Raw genomic sequence first — 19096 nt, 5'->3', positions numbered from 1 at the left:
ATATACATATATATATATATATATATATATATATATATATATATATATATAAAAACACACACATATATATATATACATACATACACATGCATACATAAACACATAGATACATACATACATACACATTCACATATATATATATATATATACATAAACATATATATGCATATTCCCTTCAACCACCCCAACACTGAGGTCTCATGATTCACGCACATCGTCTTTCCATGTAGGAATGTAAACAAAACAGTTCAACTTCAGTAAGTCCCTTGCAATTTCTGTTTCTTGATTACCTTTTCATACTTCTCTTGATTCTTGTGTTTGAAAGTCAAATTTTCTATTCAGCTCTGGTCTTTTCACTGAGAAAGCTTGAAAGTCCTCTATTTTATTGAAAATCCATATTTTGCCTTGGAACATGATACTCAGTTTTGCTGGGTAGGTGATTCTAGGTTTTAATCCTAGCTCCATTGACCTCCAGAATATCGCATTCCAAGCCCTTCGATCTCTCAATGTAGAAGCTGCCAGATCTTGGGTTATTCTGATTGGGTTTCCACAATACTCAAATTGTTTCTTTCTGGCTGCTTGCAATATTTTCTCCTTGATCTGGGAGCTCTGGAATTTGGTGACAATATTCCTAGGAGATTTCTTTTTGGGATCTATTTGAGGAGGTGATCGATGGATTCTTTCAATTTCTATTTTGCCCTGTGGCTCTAGAATATCAGGGCAGTTCTCCTTGATAATGTCTTGAAAGATGGTATCTAGGCTCTTTTTTTTGATCATGGCTTTCAGGTAGTCCAATAATTTTTAAATTATCTCTCCTGGATCTATTTTCCAGGTCAGTGGTTTTTCCAAGGAGATATTTCACATTGTCTTCCATTTTTTCATTCCTTTGGTTCTGTTTTATAATATCCTGATTTTTCATAAAGTCACTAGCTTCCACTTGCTCCCATCTAATTTTTAAGGTAGCATTTTCTTCAGTGGTCTTTTGGACCTCCTTTTCCATTTGGCTAATTCTGCCTTTCAAGGCATTCTTCTCCTCATTGGCTTTTTGGAGCTCTTTTGCCATTTGAGTTAGTCTATTTTTTAAGGTGTTGTTTTCTTCAGTATAGTTTTCAGTATTTTGGGGGGTCTCCTTTAGCAAGTCATTGACTTGTTTTTCATGGCTTTCTCGCATCCTTCTCATTTCTCTTCCCAATTTTTTCTCTACTTCTCTAACTTGCTTTTCCAACTCCTTTTTGAGCTCTTCCATGGCCTGGGACCAGTTCCTGTTTTTCTTGGAGGTTTCTGTTGTAGGCTCTTTGACTTTATTAATTTCTTCTGTCTGTAAGTTTTGGTCTTCTTTGTCACCAAAGAAAGAATGCAAAGTCTGAGACTGAATCTGGGTGCATTTTTGCTGCCTGGCCATATTTCCAGCCAACTAACTTGACCCTTGAGTTTTTCAGTGGGGTATGACTGCTTGTAGATTACAGAGTTCTATATTCCACGTTTGGGGGGGAGGTGCCCACTCTGCCACACCAGCACTGCTCCTTCCCCAAGAACCCCCAACCCGAACTGGGCTTAGATCTTCAGCAGGCTGTGCACTCCTGCTCTGATCTGCCACTTAATTCCTCCTACCAGGTGGGCCTGGAGCCGGAAGTAACAACAGCTGTAGCTGCCCCACCTCCGCTGCCCCCGGCCGTGGAAGCCTAACCGCAAACTCCTTCCACTCCCGCAGCTTTTCCCACTAACCTTCTCTGCAGTCTTTGGTGTTTGTGGGTTGAGAAGTCTCGTAACTGCCGCAGCTCACTGAATCAGGGCTCTAGGGCCCCCTCCGCCCGGCTTCTGGTCTGGATGGTCCACGCCGCTCAGGCTGGGCTCTGCTCCACTCCGTTCCCAGCTCCCAGCTCCGAGCTCCGCTCCGAGCTCCGTGTGGGATAGACCTCACCCAGAGACCATCCAGGCTGTCCTGGGCTGGAGCCCTGCTTCCCTCTGCTGTTTTGTGGGTTCTGCCATTCTAGAATTGGTTCAGAGCCATTTTTTATAAGTTTTTGGAGGGTCTCCGTACGGAGCTCACACTATTCCCTGCTTACCAGCCGCCATCTTGGCTCTGCCCCTCGGAATAAGCAGATATTAAGCACCTACTATGTGCTAGAAACTGTGATAAGCACTTTTTACAAATATTATCTCATTTGATCTTTGGGAACGTATCCCATATTGGAAAGTGTCTGTTTTTCAGAATTTCTTTTCATTTGAGTTCTTTTCCCCTCTTCAATCCCTTAATAAAACTCCCTTTTAACTTCTCAGTCTGTGTCCAGGTGCCTGCATGACAACTGGTGCCCATGAGCCAGAGCAATGGGAAGCCCCCCTCCCCCCAAGGAAAGACCCCTCTGCTCTGGTCACTCTTCACATCCGGCTAGGCACATGTTTGAACCTTGGCCCCTGGGGGCTGCAATGAGTGAGTGGAAGGGAGGGCAGCTCTGAGGTTTCTCTGCACTTCTCATTCCTGCTAGCCTTGGACACATCCATTCTGCAGCATTCTGTCCCAGTCTTTTGCAACATTCTTCCAAGTAACTCTCTGTGCAGGGAGGGCTGGTCTGTGTTGATGGAGCCAACCCAAGGCAAAGCTACTGCACTGTGGATGGCCTGGCCAGGTCAGTATAAATGTGAGTGAGGCAGGCTTGATCCTGGCCCTCTTGTGATGGCCTGAGCCGTTCATCTTGTGGGTTGGCACAGCGAGGATTTAAGAGAAGGATGCTGCCTCCAGTTTGTTTCTTTAGAAAGAAATCCAGGTATCGGTCACTTGGGGCATTGTTGGGCAAAGGTCATGGAAACCCTTATCAAAGTAAGTGAACCCAGAGAAGCTGCTCATCATCCCTGTTGGATCAAATCAATCAGTCAACATTTATTAAGTGCCCACCATGTGCCAGGCACTGTGCTCAGAACTGCATCAAACATCTCTCAGTAAATATGGGGCATCTCTGTTGGCCTCCCAGCTACTGCTACCTTCTGCTAACTCTGTGGTTGGGGTGCCACCTACCCATTGACTTGCACAAGCCCAAGGAAAAAAGGAGAGTCAGGCACTGGGCCCTGAAAGCACTGTTTGCTCTGTTTGGGAGAGAAGTGAGAGTGATCTCTTTCTCCCCTGAAAACTAAAAGGCTTTGCCTGCAATGCCTGCCCATGGGCCACTGGACTTGCCATTTCAACTCCACCACATCTTGAATGCCTATCCAATTATCTAGCCACCTGTCATTGAGGCCCTACTCACCTCACTGCACGGCTGATTGGAGTTTCACTCCCACCACTCTCCTTTCTCCAGCCCATCTCCCATACAGTTTCCAAAAGCAGGTCTGCCCACCTCACTCCCTCCCTCATGATGCCCCTGTGGCTCCCTATTACCTCGAAAAATGAACATGAAATCCTCTGTTTACCATGGAAAGCCCTTGATGGTCTGGCTTCAGCTGGCCTCTTCACACAGTGTACATGACATACCATCTGCCACAACTATACCTTTGCCAGGGCACTAAATCCTACCCATGCCTGAAACAACCTCCCTCCTCAACACTCCCTCTTAGAATGCCAGATTCCTTCAAACACTCAGCTCATGTCACCTCCTAGACAAGGCCAAGCCTAACCTGCCCCTTAGCTGACCCAGCTAGCACTGCCATGGACATGATTTTGGTTTTCTTCTATGAGCATTTATGTCTCCTCCAATAAAATGGAAGGCCCTTGGGGGCAGGGACCATTTTGATTTGGTCTTTGGGTCATCAGTGCCTGGCCTACAGTAGGCACTTATTAAGTTCTTATTGCATCAATATGCTGTCCTCCTGCCCCTGAATGCCATCCTTAGTTGTGAAAGGCATGGGCCATTCACCATCCCAGAGGCACATGAAGCTTGAATGGTACCCATCATTCATTCAATAGTGAGCTCTCCCTGTACGTTGGAGCTGAATGAAAGGGACTGGGAATACCATTTCGAAGCTAAAACCCCAAATCTAAAGAAAGATCTTTGTTATTTTCATCCCCTTCTAAGATAAAGGGAAAGCTGTTGCCCCCTCTTCTAACACCCCAAGTGTAATAAGTGCTTGGTAAGTCAGACACAGCTTGAGATGGCCTCACGCATCTCTCTCGGCTCCTCATTTCTAAGGTGTCTGCGCCATCAGGCTCTGCTTTCTGCAAGGGTCTTCATTTGATACTCCAGGACATGGCAAAGGAGAAAATACTGGATTGTTTACTGTCAAGTAGTCCAGTGGCAGTAAGGTGGCTCCTGCTTCCTGGTGGCATCACCACACTCGAATTCTCATTCAGCCTCTTTGGCTCTGCTTCTTCCCTCTCCCCTTTCCAAAGAGAGAGTCTCTGCAGAGGCAAAAGGGGCCTAATAGTCAGGAAAGGCTCTGAGTATAAACTGGCACAGGCTGCCCAGCAGGGAGGGTCTCTCCTTTGTACAGAATAATGGCTTTCCCCACCCTTGTCAGGGCTGGCACTGTTGACTCACAAAAAATAAAGGGAGAAGCAGGTGGTATAAACATATAAAGCATAATGAAGAAAATGTATTTGTGCCCAAATTTGGAGGCTCCTACAGTGCAGTGAACCCTTCCTAAAATTGCTTGCTCTGAGACTGGGCACCATCTTGCCAGATGGTTGATCTGGCACATGTCCCACTGCAACATGGCAACCAGTCTTTCCACATCGACACGTGTATCTATTGAGAGGATATCGTGGGCAAGGCCCTGGCAAAGTCCTGGCTGATTCTCTATCACCCTCTCTCAGCATAATTTACCAGAAAAATTGGACATATCATTTGTGGCACCTTCTTCTCTCCAAAACTGTAATTCAAATCCTCTAAATTTCACCAGCCCATTCTCATATCCCATGTTCCAGTCCTTGAGGGAAAGGGGGCTCTTCTTGTCAACACTAAACCCTCTACTCTCAACACAAAACCCATCCCCTTGTCTCCTCCAAGATCTCGCTTCCTTGACCACCTTCCCCTTTAATCTTCAGTTTCCCCTTATCCATTGGCTTCTCCCCTGAAGCATGCAAACATGCCCAAAGGTTCCCCACCATTAAAAAAGCCCTCTGCTTGACCCTGCCATCCCCTCAAACTTTCATCATCTACCTCTCCTCCTTTGCACAAATTCCTAGAAAAAAAGCAATCTACCCTACTGTCTCCATGTTCCTCTCTCCCATTCACTTCTCAACCTTTAGCAGTCTGATTTACTACTCCACCACTCTACTGAAACCTCTCACCAAGACCTGTTTCTTAGAACCTTGACTGAGAAATCTGATGATCTCTCTTCAGGCACCCTTCTTGAGCTGTCTGTACCATTTCACACTATTGTGCACCCGCACCCTGGCACCTCCTGGGTGCTGTCAATTCTCTTCATTCTCTAACTCCTCTCTTTAACTTTCTTCAGTCTCATATTCTGTGTCATTGTTCATATCCCATCCCCTAATGTGGAGGAGCATTCCCCAAGGATCTGCCTTGGGCCTCCTCTCCTTACATCCCCTCACTTGGTGACTTTGTCATTCCCAAGTTGGTACATGCTAGCATCATTGAAACACAGAAACACAAGGCTCTGGGATTTCCTCACTTCCCTTTCTGGTACCTCTCTGCCTTCTAAATAAATCCCAGGGAGTTGCATACAGCATATAAAGCTTAAGTGACTTGCTGAGTTGTGAACAGACCCTTGATTATCAAGCTTTTGCCTTTTCTACCATCCAGTCCAAGTTCTGGAAGCTGTTGTCTACTGACCTCCAGGATACTCCCCTTCTTTCCTCAGTGAGTTCAGTACCTGGCTCAAAATCTTTCTCTTCTCCTCAGTTCCTCTCCTTCCCCTAGGGGCTTTCCATAAATATATGTACACTGCCTGAACCTCCCAGTTCTTCAGCTTATTTTACATGACCTACTCCTCCACTCTTCCACTACAGAAATGCCTATTGATATATCCATGGCCCTTGATCTTGTCATTCCCCATAAATATACCTCTTCTATGTTTAAGAACTCAGAAAATGCCTTATCTAACCATCATCTATTGGCTTTCCGCTTCTGCCTCTGACTTCCAGTACCAAACCTTGTTCCTCACTAACACCCCAACTTCCAATATCTGGACTCCTTGGTTTTCTCCCAAGTTATCACCTCTGCACTAACCACTCTCCCTTCCTTCCCCCTACCTTGACCCCTTGGTGAAACAGTTCAACTCTGCACTATCCTCTTCAGTCCCTAGCCCCCTTATCGTATCATCATTCTTGTCTTACTAAGCCTCAACCTTGTATCACTGCAATCATTCGCTCCTACGCACATGTTGCTGAATGTGACCATTCTGGCTGAGTCTACCACAAATTTGTTTTACACAAGCTCAGCCAGGCCTTCACTGATGCCAGACAGCCCTTCTATACCTCCCTCATTCGTTCACTTTCCACCTCTCCACAACAGCTCTTCCAAACCTTCTTACCCCTCCTCGAACTTCCCATGTTCCCCTCTAAAGGGGAAGTCCTCTAAGAACTTTGCTCCTTATTTTACTGAAAAATGGTGATCACTGATTGAGAACTCCTTCTTCTCCCTCCTCTTCATCTCAGATCACTCAGATGCCTTCTGCCCCTTTCTCTTCCTTCACCTCTGTCTCACATGAGGTTTCCTTATCCTTGACAGGGCCCAAACCTCTGCATGCACAAGTGGACCCATTCCATCCCATCTTCTCTAGCAGATTTCCCCCTCCACCTCACTCTCTCACTTGTCTTCAGTCTCTCCCTCTCTGCTGGCTGCTTCCCTGTTGCCTACAAACAGGCCCGTGTCTCCCTTATCTGTGAGGAACCATCACTTATCACTACGTCCTCCATTTTGTGGCTTGAGAATACCATCTGTGATAGGTGCTTCCACTTCTTCTTCTCTCACTTTCCTTAATATTCTACAGTCTGAATTCTGGCCTCAACCATTCAACCAACATTGCTCTCTCCAGAGTTACCAGTGATCTCTTAGTTGCCAAATCCAATGGCCTTTTTCTCAAAGCTCATTCTCCTTGACCCCTTTGGAGCTTTGGATGCTGTTGAACACACTCTTCTTCTCGATACTCTTCTCTCTCAGTTGTTGGGACACTGCCATCTCCTTGTTCTCCCCATCAGAGCACTCCTTGGTCCCCTTTCCTGGGTCTTCATCAAGGTCACACCTACTAACAGTGGGTGTCCTACAGGGCTCTGTCCAGAACCCTCTATGCTTTTTCACTTAGTGATCTCATCAGCTCCCAGTAGTCCAATGATAATCTTTATATTGATCATTCTCAAATCTGCTGACTCCAGTTTTGGCCTAACTGGTGAGGAAGGAGAGCTTTCCAGGCATGGGGGACTGCCAGTGCAAAGACATGAGTTTGGAGAGTCACGTGTCCAGGAAGGGCAAGGTAGCCAGCTTGCCTACCCTCTCCAGTTGTAGGAAGGGGAGCAATGTCTAATGAAGCTGGAAAGGTAAGAAGGAACCTGAGTTTGCATTTGATGCTAGAAGTATTAAGGTGCTGAGGGAGGGTTACTTATCAGGGGAGGGATCACTTAAATAGCTTCGTGGATATAGGTCAGAATGGGTAGATAACTAGCCAGTCAGTCAATATACATTTATTAAGCACTTACTATGTGCCAGGCACTGGGCTAAGTTCTGGAGATACAAATAAAGGCAAAGACAGGCCTGCCTTCGAGGAGCTTACAATCTAAAAAACAAGCAAACACATAAGGAAGCTACGTACAGGATAGGTCAAGAGGGAAGACACAAAATGAAGAGGGGTTGGGGAAGGCATCTTGTAGAAGGTGAGATTGGAGTTGAGACTCAAAGGAAGCCAGGAGGTGGAGATGGGGAGGGAAGAATATTCCAGGCATGGGGGATGGCCAGAGAAAATGCCCAGATCTTAGAGATGGAGGGACTTGTTTGTGAAACAACCAGGAGGCCAGTATCACTGGCTAAAAGAGAATGTGTTGGGGAGGAAGGGATAGGAAGCTTGGAGTTGTAGGAGGGGGCAGGTTATGAAGGGTTTGAATGCCAAACAGCACTTTCTATTTTGGCCCAGAGGTGATAGGGAGCCACTGGAGTTTATTGAGTAGGGGAGTGACCCGATCAGGCTTGTGCTTTAGAAAAATCACTGGTGGCTGGTGGAGAATGGACTGGAGTGGAGAGAGACTTGAGGCAGGCAGAATCTCCCCCCAGAAGCTACTGCAGTAGTCCAGATGTGAGGTGATGAGGGGCTGTACCAGGAGGGGACAGAGCAAAGGAGAGGAGGGGGATACTGGAGAAATGCTGCAGGGTGAGATTGCCAAGCCTTGGCAACAGCTTGGATATGGGGGGTGAGGTAAGAATGCAAGGACGACCCCAAGACTGGGAACCTGGATGACTGGGAGGTTAATTATGTCCTCAGCACAGTTTAGATGGCTGGGCTAGGGGATAAAGATAATGAGTTTGGTTTGGGCCATTTTGCAAAGCTAGTAAGTGTTTGAGGCAGGATTAGAGCTCAGGTCTTTCTCTGTCCACTGCTCTAGGACACTTGTCTCTGCTGTAGAGCATCACTGTACTACCTTCTGTGCCTGAGCTGTCAGGCTACTCTTTAGCCTTACAACAAGAAAGCCTTGTATCAGATGTGTCCCAGGAGCAAGGTGGCATTGGCTAGGATGGAGAGGCAGAGATGGAAGATACCTCTCAGGTGACTTCATCAACGTTTCTCAGCCTTCCACTTTGGCAGCATTCAAAGGGCTGAGGATGGCTTTTTCATGCTAGAAGTGTTTTCCTTCCAAAATCTGAAAAGCAAAATTACTTGGTATCTAAAAGGCCGTTGACTTGTATTCTAGGTCATCCTGCTTATGACCACCATCCATCCATTATGCAAACAGGGATAATCACCCCTTCTTTCTTCTTCATCTTCCTTCTTTCAGGGTCCCAGGTAAAACTCCTTGACCCACCCCACCCTTATAGCACTGAGAAATTTCACCAGGAAAGGTTAATCCCCAAAGTGTTCTGTGGCTGGATTCACCAGGCTCCAACTTCATCCAGCCTCTTCCCGCACTTCTCCCATTTTACAGAAATGAGAGGAAGTGTCACTGCAAATGCCAACCATTTCCCTAAGCTATGCTGCAAATCATTGCTATATCCCCAGGACATAGCCCTTCCAGGCTGCTTGTAGGCTCATTAAGCAAGCAGCCATCCAGACCCTAGATGCTTCCTTTTTTCCTCCCCCACCCTCTTCACCTCACCCCTAGTGGCACTTCCTAGAATTTCTTTCCCTCTTTGTGCTCATTAAAATGGGGGGGAGGTGGTGTCTCCCTGTAAATTCTCTCAATTCAGGACATCTGGGCTGGGTCTGACTACCCACTGTGAAAAGATCTCTTTTTTGTCGATGAGTTAACCACATAGTGGCATTTGGTTCTTCCACTTTCTTCTTTAAAAGTTTGATAGAGAAGAGATGAGCCAAGTGAAAGGATAGAGGGATAGACATCTGGATGGATGTATATATGTGGAGGGATGAATGGAGGGATGGATGGATAGACATCTGGATGGATGGATATATGGAGGGATGAATGGAGGGATGGATAGACAGCTGGGTGGATAGATATATGAAGGGATGAATGGAGGGATAGGAGAATGGATGCAGGGATGGAGGGGCAGTTTGCCTGCAGCTGAGTTATTCAGACTTATCTGTTGGTTTGAATGGCCCATGTCTGTGATACTGACTCACTGTGGTAGACTTCACTAGTCTGTGCTGTGTAAGAACAGTAACATCATCTCACTCTCACAGGAGAGAAGATGAAAGGGACTTTGGAAGCTGCTTCTTTTCTCTTGTATGGGTTGTTTTGGGGGCCATTTCTACTAGCCTTTTTCCAGGGGCACCCTCAGCTTTGCCTGGGGCCCTGGGATGACCAAGGCATTTGCTTTTCCCTGAAGGGAACAGGCTTCATCCTGAGTGTATCCAGTTCTCAATCTTGAGGTGGTTCTGTGAGCTAGAACTCCTTAATGGATCAGCTAACAGGATCAGTCAGTCCTTCCAGCTGGAATGAAAGGCGGGCTTCCCAAGTAGGTTTGAGCAATCTAAAAGTGGAGGGCTTTTCAATCCCTTTTTAATGCAGTAGGAGATCCTAAGGGATGATGAGGATTACATGGGACAGACCACAATATGCATCTGGGTAAAGAATGCCCTTGCTGAGGAACCCCTGCCTTTGCTGCAGAGTGGCTGAAGACTTGGAAGCTCAGCATGTACAGAATTGAAAACAATGTTTTCATCTGGGAAGGCAGGGAGAGGCCCCCAAGTCTATCCACTGCAAAGGGTTTGATTCAAGGTCCCACAGCTAGTTGCAATGGAGCTGGAGCTAGAACTCCTTCCTCCTGCTCTCCAGCCCCATGAAAAATGCTTGGTGGAAGCTTGTCTAGTCTGGGGTCAGTCCTGTGGGTGCCTGGTAGTATATCCTTTCCAGGACCCACCAACTTTATGGCTTCACTTAGAAGAACCCAAACTTATACTGGTGAGTTCTATTTATAAAATCATAGGAACACATCACCATGCCTCAAAACATTCCTTGGTCCCAGCATACAGACCATTAATGGACAGAGTAAAGCCTCAGTGGATCTAATAGGAATTGTTCTTGAGGACATGGTGGGGCTAACCCATCTCCATATGGCACTCTGGGATTTGCAGCATGCTTTCCTTGTGAGAACCCACTGAAATCTGAGTCACCCATGTCATGTCCCCATTTGGCAGAGAAAATCAGCTCAGCACTTAGTCTGGGGTTCATGCCCTTGGGCAGCTGACACCAAGTCCAGTGTCCCTCTTTCTTTGTTGCATCTGCCTCCAGAACCAAGGCTTACATGCCCCTCATGACTTTGGTTGACTGGCCGGGTGTTCTAGGTCAGGCCTCCCTCAGGAGATCCAGTGATTCCAGCTCAGGATTGGAACCACATGCCATCATGGAGGCCATGGAACCTTTTACACAAGGAAATGTCCTCAGCCGGTCCCCGAAACTGAGATATCTGCTCAGTGTCCTCCAGCTTCCCTTACCTCTACACCCTCCATGTTGGCATGCTTCCCTCACCACAAGGCTGTGCTGAGGGACTAGAGGAGCAGTACTGAGCCCTTCCAGTCTGAGAAGCCCTTGGACCTGTGGTAAACAGGGGGTTGTGGTAAGAGTTGAAGCCCTGGTCCTCTTGGCTGCTGAAGCCTGGAGGATGCTCAGCAGGGGTCTTCCCATCTTAGGCCATGCCTGATGAGGTTCAGCCTCTCCCCCAGGCTGACAACAGACTGGAAGCCTTGTGCAGTAGGCTCTGCTGGGACAATGGTCTGTGGCTCATTGTTATCAAGGGCCTGATGGACCTGCTAGAAAACTCGTTTTTCCAAATTGTTTATATTCTTTAGAGGCGCCAGGGGCCGTTTTTGCCTTTGAAGAATGGCTGTAGACTTGCTCACACCCAGCTGAATGACACCATTTGCTTTTTCTGCAGGCTCACATCTATTCTCTGGGGGCTACCCTGAAAGCCGCCATCGAATATGTGATTGAACCGGAGCTAGAACCAAAGTTCTGTAAGGACCTGGAGGCCCTCCTGGACCAGATGCAGGAGGAGAGTCCTGGCAGCAGGCCTAATATTGAGGTAAGCTGGAAGGAGGATGGGTGGTTGGGTTCCCTTTCAATGGAGGAGTGTGTGTCTGTCCACCTCATCCCAGGGAGTCAGTCAGCAAGCATATATAGGGGTGCTTGCTTTGTGCCAAGTACTGGACTAAGCCCTGGGTGTACCAAAGTAGGCAAATCTCTGCCTGCAAGAGGCTTACATTCTAATGGGCAGGGAGAGATAATGCCTAAAAGGGGAGGTGAAAGGGGGTAGGGGGTGGGTGGAGGAGGGAGGGAGAAAGGTACCTGCTAGGGCATTAGTCTTAAAGTTGGGAGTATGAGACATGGCTGGGCTGAGCCCTCCCATAATGGAGGTCCCAGGGAAAACCCACTCATGGAAAAAAGGGGTAGGGGAGGAGGAGCAGGCATCTAAGTCATAGTGGTGAAGTCCAGAGGATGAGGTGTGGCTAATCTGGTCCCTTCCCCAAAATAGCGATTCTGAGAACTCACCAATGGGACTAAGGCCCACAGGTTGGAGGGAGGAAGTTCCTGAGGCATGGTGGTAACAGATCTCATTGTGAGGGACAGTAGGGCACTTTCCCAGTGACTGCTCTGGGTCAGCTCCACCCTGCTCCCTGGGGATGTAGCCCTGTGGCCACACCAGATCTGGGTGTGTCCTGGCAGAGGAGGTGTTCCCAGGCGTTCCCAGTAGAAAGACATCCACTCATGCTGACTACCAATGCCATGGAGAATCCATTTGGAAGGGTCCGGTGTGGGCTCGGTGTGGGCTCGTGCACAAACCTGGGTGTGTCAAGAGATATCTGCCTGCCCATTCAGCCTCTGGCCCCATGTGGGCAGCGACGTGCCTCCCTCTGGTCCCAGGGAGATTTGTTTGTCTCCAGCTGGAAGGGCTTTCCCTTTTCACCCACTCCCTGAGCCCCCTCAGGGCCTGTTGTCCCAGCTTGTGGAGGCCCCTTCTTGTGCTTCTGCTCTTCTCCCTTGGCAGGTGGTCATAAAGAAAGGCCTTTCACTTGTCAGCCCTATTGGTCTTAGCGTCTCCATGATATGAATGTGCCTCAGTTTATTTCACCGTTGCCCTGTTGGTGGACGCTTAGGTTGCTTCCAGGTTTTTGCAATTCCCCATAAAGCTGCTATGAAAATCTGTGAGCAGGTAGCCCTTTTTTATAACCTTTTCAGGGTATATTCCCAACAGTGGAATGATTGGGTCAAATGATATGATGGTTTTAAAACTGTCACTGAATATTGCCAGAGTACCAAAAAAAAAAATCAAATTCTCTTGACAGTGGAGGAGTGCGCCTGCCTTCCCACAATTCTGTCAGAGCTGAATCTCATTGTTTCTAATTATTTGCATAAATTTGGTGGGGATCAGGTAGTCCAGCAGCATCTTTGATCATTAGTTAAATCGAACAATATTGTTAAGTGGTTGTAAACAATTTGAGTTTCTTCTTCTGAAAATGGTCCGTTCGTATCCTTTGACCATCTCTATCCATTGTGGCATGGGAATTACCACTGTTGGCATGCACTGATCAGTCATGAACAATGGACCAGATGATGCCCAAAGCCTTTGTTCTATGCCCAATGCTCATTAGCCCTCCTCATGCGAGTGAGTTATAACCCGTGTTCCTTTCTGGGAAGCCTTGCCTGAGTCCCTGCAGTGATATACAGCGTAGGACATAGCCTCTGACTCCACATCCCCACACTCCCCATCAGCAGGGTTGGATGTTCTGGAGCTCTTGTCACGTGGTTCACCCAAGCATGTTTCCTGGGTTACTCACTGAAACTCAAACTTCATCTCAAGCCTGATACAATGCTGATACAAGAAAGGGGCTTGTGGAAAATGGCTTCCTTCCTCATACTCTCACACTTAACTAGAGTGGCATCAAAATGATGAAGCAGGGGTTCATCCATCGTCCTCTGAGAATGGCTACCCTTTTATGGGTCCCATTCCTCTCCCCTATGATGTGCTTCAGTGCTTCAAGTCACACTGAGACAAAATACGTCCTGGGACCTTGGCTGGGCAAGAATTCTGTATTAGCACCGCCCAAAATCAGCAGGCTATCAGGAGGGGGTTAAAGACCCTTGTCCTAACCACATGGAGCCCTTGTCCTTGTCCTTGACCCAGCCTCTAAGAGTTCTTCCCAGTCTTCCCAGGGATTGTTGGCATGCTGTGGGCAAAATAGCTTTCATAAGGTGGGTGCCTAGGAGAGACTCCTGGTATGGAGAGTCTGGCCATTGCTGTGATTCTTATCAGCAAAAGCATTCTTGTGTGATGGAGAATGCAAGCCAGGAGATGTTTCTTTTGTCTCTGCCTTGTGTATAGAGCATCATTGCCTTGTGTGAAGGCAAAGTGCAGGCGGCCTCCTCCTGTGAGATCTGTCGGGACCTGTCTGCAGTTGGGAGAAGAGTACTTTCCATTGAATCCTTTGGGACTTTTCAAGGTAAAATGGCCTTGATACCTGTTTGAAAAAAAAGCTGCCATTTGTGAGCTAGGGAAAGCAGGAGCATAATGGGAAACTGAGAAGCAAGTCTTGCATGGCAGGTGTGAAGGCCAACATCACCCCAGGTCACTCCCACATGTCAGGGCATGAGAGGTCCATGGGGGTTTGGATCAGTGCTTTTCCCTGGAGACATGTCTTTGTTCCTTAGGAGCACAGGGAGGCTCCTGGAAAAGCCTTCCTGGAGCAGCAACAGCTTGCAAGGAGGTCAGTCCAAGGCCACCTGATGCAGGCTTCTGGATGTCAGCTCTGGCATCACTACCTTTGTCCTCTAGCCTGAAGAGAAAGGCCTTGTGGACCCCATGGCTGGGGCAGGGAAGGCAGGCAGAGCCCAGAGTTCTGCTTATGGCCCTTCCAGGCCGTGCCTGTGTGACCTTGGGCAAGTTACCAACTGCACCAATCCAGGCTGCCTCATTTTCCTTATCCATGTGTCTTCTGGCTCCCTGCTGCTCTTTCTAGGAAAAGGGGAAGAGCAGCGGCCCCCATTGGTGACATGTAGTCAAGAAACTCCTTTGTCCAAGGCTCCTTTCCCATTTGCTCCCTCTTTTATTTCCTGCTCTAAGATTCTTGGCACCACAGAGCCTTCCTGGGGTCACTCTCTGTAGAAGGCCCCTCCTTCATTCTCCAGCAGATTGACCCACCATTCTCCCCACCCTTTCTAGGCTTTCCCTGCTTGCTGCCTACAGTCACACCCAAGCTCTCTCACACCCTTAAAAACTCACTGAAGTGGCCCAAGAGGAACATGGGAAAGGAAGTTTCCAGCATTTGTCCTCTAGGCCCTTTGTAAGGCCCTGAATATGAGGAGAAGCCCATAGGGAAGGTGAGTGGAGGAGAAGGGGCCTAGCCCTAGCCATCCGGGCAAGCCCTACCCAGGGGAGAAGCTCAGGGAGCCTTCAGGTAGGAGGACTTGGGTGGCGAGACCCAAACTTCCAGAGCACTGGAGGCTCAGGCCATGTGCCTCTGAGTTTATCAGTCTCTGATGTAGTCATGCCCAAGAGGAAGGAAGAATTCAGAAGGGGTTGTTGGAAGCCACATGACATGGAACCCTCCAGAGTCCCAAAGCCCAAGATCTCAGGCTGGTTTCAGCACAGCACTACACCTAGACACAGCCCCTGCACCCTGTCCAGAAAGTCATATTCCTGCAGCTGCCTTGCTATTCCCTGAAAGATTTGATGTGGCTTTCTCAGCTCCAACCAGGGCCATCCATTTACTTACCAGTAAGAGAGAGGCTGGTGCCCTCATTGGGGCCATTCCTGACTAGGGTGATGGTGAGGCCCCAGGAAGTCTGAAGCATGAGAGGAGCTCTTTGGGTGAGAAAGAGGAATTCAGGGAAGCCAGGTGTGTCCTTACTCAAAGGTGTTCTTGGGGCTGGGTCCAAGGAGAAGAGCAACTGATTGTCTATGGCTGGACTTCCCATACCCTGACATGTGGGAGTGACCAGGGGTGATGCTGGTCTGCATTGCAATGGTTCACTGCCTAACATCATCACATTATTTTTGGTCACACACAGATGTGAATGAGAACATGTGGAGGGGGAGGATGGGCCCAAAAAGCATGGGACCCACAACCCAACCAGATGAGAAGAGGCCAGACAGTGATACATCCACTGTGCCAGACTCACGAGTTGGGGACAGCAACTCCACAGCCCACAGAAACCTGACTCAGAGGCCACCAACTGGGGAGAGGGATGACCAAGAAAGCTTCTCTAAGGAAAAACTGGCCAACTTCTTCTTGGATTCGGGGTATTTCCACAGTGACCTGGACAGAGGTCTTCTGAAGAAAAGTCGTCTGAGAAAAATCCAGACTTTCCCACGACTCCTAATGGAAGTCCCAGAATCCAGCAACTTCTGCATGTCTTTTCCAAGTGGGGGCTCTCTGGCTAGGAAAAATCAGCTGCCTGCATCTGAATTACTTCCCCCAGATTACAGAAAGATCTTCCCAGAGGGGAAAACCTGTCCTTTCCCCATAAAGACCCAGCCTAAGCACCGACTCAGGCCTGAGCGCTTGATTGACCCTCAAGGGGAGAAGTTGCTGCCTCCAGCACAGGAGCAAGCCACCAACACTCAAGGAAGTGGCAAGGGTAGCAGTGGCAGCAGTGGTTGTGATGGGGAGAACAGCACTAGACTTCAGGCTAGGCCTGGAGAAGAAACTCCTGACATGACAGAGAGGGCCAACGATGCCGAGACCTCAGGAGCATTGAACAAAAGTGCACTGTTGTCTCTCAACAAGTTGAGCTTAAGAAAGAATCCTGGTGAAGAAGGGTGCCTTCCAAGTCCCACAAGCCCACAGGAGCCAAGTGAAAATGTGGCAATGGTGGGCAGCCATGAAGAACATGGGCAAGGAGGCAGGAAGCTGGACACTGTCAGCAATGAGCAGGTAGGTGGTTACCTTGTGATTTCTATGTGGGTTCCAGAGATGCTGGGGCAAAAGGGGGACCCGAACCAAGAACAGCTGCCTTTGGAACCTCTTCCATGTGCCTGTGTATGTACCTACTTGGATGCCAGTCTGTCTCTTAGCTGGAATACCTTGGCCCCTGGGTCCAGGATCACCTGATGTGGGCTTCAGTGGCAAAGTCATGTGTGCAGGAGAAATCACTCCTTGTCTGAAGGTAGTCCCTGAAGACATTTCAGCCTAGACTCTTTGACACACACACACAGAAAATGGGGTCCAGAGGGCTCATCAAACAAACTGAGTCCCTGGGCCCCCTGGTGGAGCCCTCCTGAAAGCTCTGTCATTTCAGTTCAGCTGACTCCCAACAGGTGCTAGTTGAGCACCTTCCATGGGCCATGCAACAAAAACAGCAGCCCCTGCCCTCAGGGATCTGACATCTGGCTCAAGTCATTAGGAGACAAGAGAGCCCAGGAGGGGCCTCCTCCAGCTGCCGGGGGGGGAGATTGGGGCCCTCAGGTCTGTGTCAGATCTTCCTTGGGCCCTAGGAAAACAGAAAGCTCCAAAACCCTTCAGTGAGCCCAGTGAGGTCACAGGTCACCTTCAAGCCCCTAGTCCCAGCTAACCCTTTTGGAGTCAACTGGAAACTAACCTATAACTTAAGCATTTGAAGTCCATGATTTTGTGAACAAGCCAGTGGCTGGATTTTTGTCCAATTTGTTCCTCTTTTCCTTTGAACATCACGATGGTAATCTCTCTTAGGAAGCTACAGACAGATTAAATTTTAAATTCATAGTTTTACTCAGAGAGGTGTTAGCCTTAGAGGCAGAAAGACCTAAGGTCAAGGCCCTACCTCAGACCCATTTGGACTGTGTGATGCTCAGAAAGTTCCTATTCTTATCTTTTGCTGTTTTTGTTTAGTCGTTTTTCAGTCATGTATAATTCTTCCTGACCCCATTTGGGGTTTTCTTGGCAAAGATACTGGACTGGTTTGCCATACCTTTTCCAGCTCATTTTACAGATGAGGAAAATGAGGCAAACAGGGTGAAGTGACTTGCTCAGGGTCACACAGCTTAGAAGCATCTGAGGTCACATTTGAACTCAGATCTTCCTGACATGAGGCCCTGTGTTCTGTGCACTATAGCATCACCTAGCTGCCCTAGAAGAGACAGTGTCATGAAAACACAGAATAGACAGTATCAAGGACAAGGACATTGATGATTTTGGAGAGAGCTTCTTCAATTGAATAATGAGATTTGAAACCAGATGATAGAGAGTCGAGAAGAGAGTGAGAGGAAAGAGAGTGGAGGCATTTGTTTTCAATGGCCTTCTCAAGAAAGTTAACCACAAAAGGCAAGAAAAATATCAGACAATTTTGATAACACTAAACTTGCACAAACAAAACTAATGCAGCTAAAATTAGAAGAGAAGAGGAAATTGGGGAAAATCTAATGGCCTAACTTGATACCAGCTGGGAAAGAAATAGTTACCCATTACTAAATTGTTTTAACAAGGATGGCTCTGTGTGTAGTATAGTTTTGAGATCTAGTGCAATGGTCCCTCCCTTCCCGTCTTTTTCATTGATTGACTTGATATTCTTGACCAGTTGTTCTCCCAGATAAATTTTGTTACTTTTTCTAGCTCTATAAAGTAATTCTTTAGTAGTTTGTTATGCCAATGAATGAATAAATTATTTTAAGTAGTATTGTCATTTTTATTATATTGGCAAAGCTACCCATTAATAATGAATATTTCTCCAATTATTTAGATCTTTCTTTATTTGTGTTGGCAGCCGAGTGGAGCAGATAAAATACTGGGCTTGGAATCAGGAAGACTCATTTTCAGGAGTTCAAATATGGCCACAGACACTTACTAGCTGTGTGATCCCTGTTTGCCTTTAGTTTCCTCATCTGTAAACTGAGTTGTAGAAGTAAATAGCAAACCACTCCAGTATCTTTGTAGAGAAAACCCCAAAATTGGGGTCATGAAGAATGAGACATGACTCAATAGCAACAACAGCAACAACTCATTTGTGTAAAAAATGTTTTGTAATTGTGTTCATCAAGTTCCTGTGTGTTACTTGGCAGGTAGATGCCCAAGTGTTTTATACTGTTTACAATTATTTTATTATTATTACTATTGCAAAATTTTACTTTCATTTTCATTTCCAAATTTTCTCCCTCCCTTTGCCCTCTCCCTCACCCATTGAGAAGGCAAGAAATATACCTATTCTACATATGAAGTCATGCAAAATATACTTCCTCTAGACATCTTCTGAGGAAAAAAAAAAGAAAGAGAAAGGAAGGAAAAAAGAAGGAAGGAAAGAAAGAGAGAGAAGGAGGGAAGGAGGGAGGGGGAGAGAAAAAGAGAAAGAGAGAGAGAGAGAGAGAGAGAGAGAGAGAGAGAGAGAGAGAGAAGGAAAAAAGAAAGAAGTTTCAATAGTTCATTACCTCTTCCTGGAAGTGGATAGCATTTTCCATCATGAGTCCTTTGGAATTGTTACGGATCATTACATTGATTGGAATTGCTAAGTATTTCACAATTCATCGTCTTTACAATATTGCTGTTGCCGCGTATCTTGCTCTCCAGACTCTGCACACTTCACTCTGCATAGGCTATATATCTTCCAGAGGTTGTCCTAAAACCATCCTCTTCATCA

General features: G+C 47.3%; 1 protein-coding gene across 1 annotated transcript in view; it reads left to right on the top strand.

Annotated features, from left to right (window-relative positions):
• KNDC1 (kinase non-catalytic C-lobe domain containing 1) overlaps nt 1-19096 on the top strand; it is a 100688-nt gene that overhangs the window by 15804 nt on the left and 65788 nt on the right. The window contains exons 4-6 of the mRNA XM_036737117.1: nt 11430-11576; nt 13875-13992; nt 15560-16425. Coding sequence (XP_036593012.1) covers nt 11430-11576; nt 13875-13992; nt 15560-16425 — 1131 coding nt within the window. The remainder of the gene's footprint in view (nt 1-11429; nt 11577-13874; nt 13993-15559; nt 16426-19096) is intronic.

Source organism: Trichosurus vulpecula, chromosome 8, assembly GCF_011100635.1.
Source record: "Trichosurus vulpecula isolate mTriVul1 chromosome 8, mTriVul1.pri, whole genome shotgun sequence".
Taxonomy (NCBI): domain Eukaryota; kingdom Metazoa; phylum Chordata; class Mammalia; order Diprotodontia; family Phalangeridae; genus Trichosurus; species Trichosurus vulpecula.
The sequence above is the reverse complement of the archived record's forward strand: the minus strand, read 5'-3'. Positions and strand labels throughout refer to the sequence as shown.